The following is a 1965-nucleotide window of genomic DNA, read 5'->3' on the forward strand; positions in this document are numbered from 1 at the left end:
GCTGTGTTCAATCCTTCATTTAAACCCAAGAGTTGGGTTCAATCCTTCATTTAAACCCAAGAGTTGGGCTCAATCCTGAATTTAAATCCAAGAATTGGGTTCACCTCTTCATTTAAGCCCAAAGGTTGTGTTCAACCCTTGTTTAAAGCTCAACAATTGGATTTAACCCTGTATTGACTGAAGGGTTGAGCCCAGCACAGCCAAACCCTGCAGCTGGGGGAGGTTTAGCTCTCAAACTCCTCTTCATGGTTAGAGACCCAAACTGTGCCGTCTGCCCCGCTCCTGCTCATTAACTCTGCTCCTCTGCTCTGTTTTCTCCATTCCAAGGTGGGCCTTAATGTTCTGATCCAGAGAGCAAACAAGTTTACCCCGGCCACTCGGCTCCTGATCCAGAGGTTCGTGCCATTCCCTGCTGTCGGTAAGGAAAAATTCCTTTTCTTTGTATTCCGAGTGTTGGCTGCAAACCTGCAGGTGGCCAGAAGCCAGCAGGGTGGGCACAGCTCCTTCCTTCCTGCTCGTGTCCCCTCAGGAGTGATCCCTTGTTGGGGTCAGAGATGCAAGGTCTATACCTTTATCTGTAATGCCTAACTCTGACACCCAAAAAAGCACTGAGTTTCACATAGCACCATGGAGACAACGNGTGCTGCTGGAGACCTTTGGGAGCCTCTGAGGGGTTTGTGTGTCCAGGAGCTGTGCTGGGCCAGCCCCTCCTTGTCCCCCTGGTGGGACCCTGAGGGGTCCTGAGGGGTCCTGGTGGGACTCTGAGGGGTTCTGTGGGGTCTTGGTGGGACCCTGAGGGGTTCTGAGGGGTCCTGATGGGACCCTGAGGGGTTCTGAGGGGTCCTGAGGGGTCCTGGTGGGACTCTGAGGGGTTCTGTGGGGTCCTGGTGGGACCCTGAGGGGTCCTGCGGGGTCCTGGCCACCGCTGCTGCTGCTGGCACTGGCCCAGGACCGGCTCTGCTGAGGACACCAAGTCTGTTCTGGGGCTGGAGCCCGGCCAGGAAAGCCCTTGGTGACATCCACGGGGACACAGAGCTCCCTTTGGGACCAGAGCTCCCTTTGGGACAGTCCCCAGCTGTCCCCAGGAACGGGGAGCCCAGCCAGGTGTGAGATCAGCCCCTGGATCCAGGCTGGGGGCTCACCTCGATCCCCAGGCTCCCTCCTCGCCCTCCCTTCCAGCAGAGCGGGGTTTGTAACTTCTAACAGGGTTTATTCCAGGTTTTTATTTGGGGTTTACACAAAGCCAGAGCAGAGATAAATAAATATTTGGTTCTCACTTAGCAAGCTGAGCTGAATTCTGACAGGAGGAGGTGTTGTGTCCTCTTCAGGGTGACAGGGAGAAGCGGTGTCACATAACCACGGCTGCAGCCCCACTCAGGGGTTCTGCTTCATCCCAGCGCTCCCAGGGTCCCTTCTGAGCCTGGATGTTCCTTCACCCCACCTGGGCTGAAGTTCAGGTGATTAATGCCATTAATATTGGCACTAATGAACCACCGTGCGCTCACTGTGGCTGCCAGGAGAGTGTTTAAAGCAGCTCTTCGTGGGCAGAGCCAGAGCTCCTCATTTGGGAAGCGTTTTCAGCTTCCTGACCCTAAATCCTGACTCTGCACGAGCCTCTGGAGGTTGGGAAGAGCTGCCAGAGGGATTTCCTGGTGCTCTGGGTTATCCACAGCGAGCACAACTGTGCAATCTGTGCACTTACACCTGCGTGTGCTCAGAACCAAAATGAGTGAAAACTGGAGAGGAACAGGACAGGTTTAGTTCTGCAGGAGAGTTTGGCATGGTCTGTTTGGATCCTGGGGCTGAGGGAGCTGGGAAAGGGCTGGAGAATTCCTGAGGGAGCTGGGAAAGGGCTGGAGAATTCCTGAGGGAGCTGGGAAGGGGCTGGAGAATTCCTGAGGGAGCTGGGAAGGGGCTGGAGAATTCCTGAGGGAGCTGGGAAGGGGCTGGAGAATTCCTGAGGGA

The 1965-nt window shown here is 55.4% G+C and overlaps 1 protein-coding gene across 1 annotated transcript in view; it reads left to right on the plus strand.

Annotated features, from left to right (window-relative positions):
• Nucleotides 1-1965, plus strand: part of SFXN5 (sideroflexin 5) — a 139183-nt gene that overhangs the window by 84512 nt on the left and 52706 nt on the right. The window contains exon 8 of the mRNA XM_015623688.2: nucleotides 328-418. Within this exon, the coding sequence (XP_015479174.2) occupies nucleotides 328-418 (91 nt within the window). The remainder of the gene's footprint in view (nucleotides 1-327; nucleotides 419-1965) is intronic.

The sequence above is a fragment of the Parus major genome, chromosome 4 (assembly GCF_001522545.3).
Source record: "Parus major isolate Abel chromosome 4, Parus_major1.1, whole genome shotgun sequence".
NCBI lineage: Eukaryota > Metazoa > Chordata > Aves > Passeriformes > Paridae > Parus > Parus major.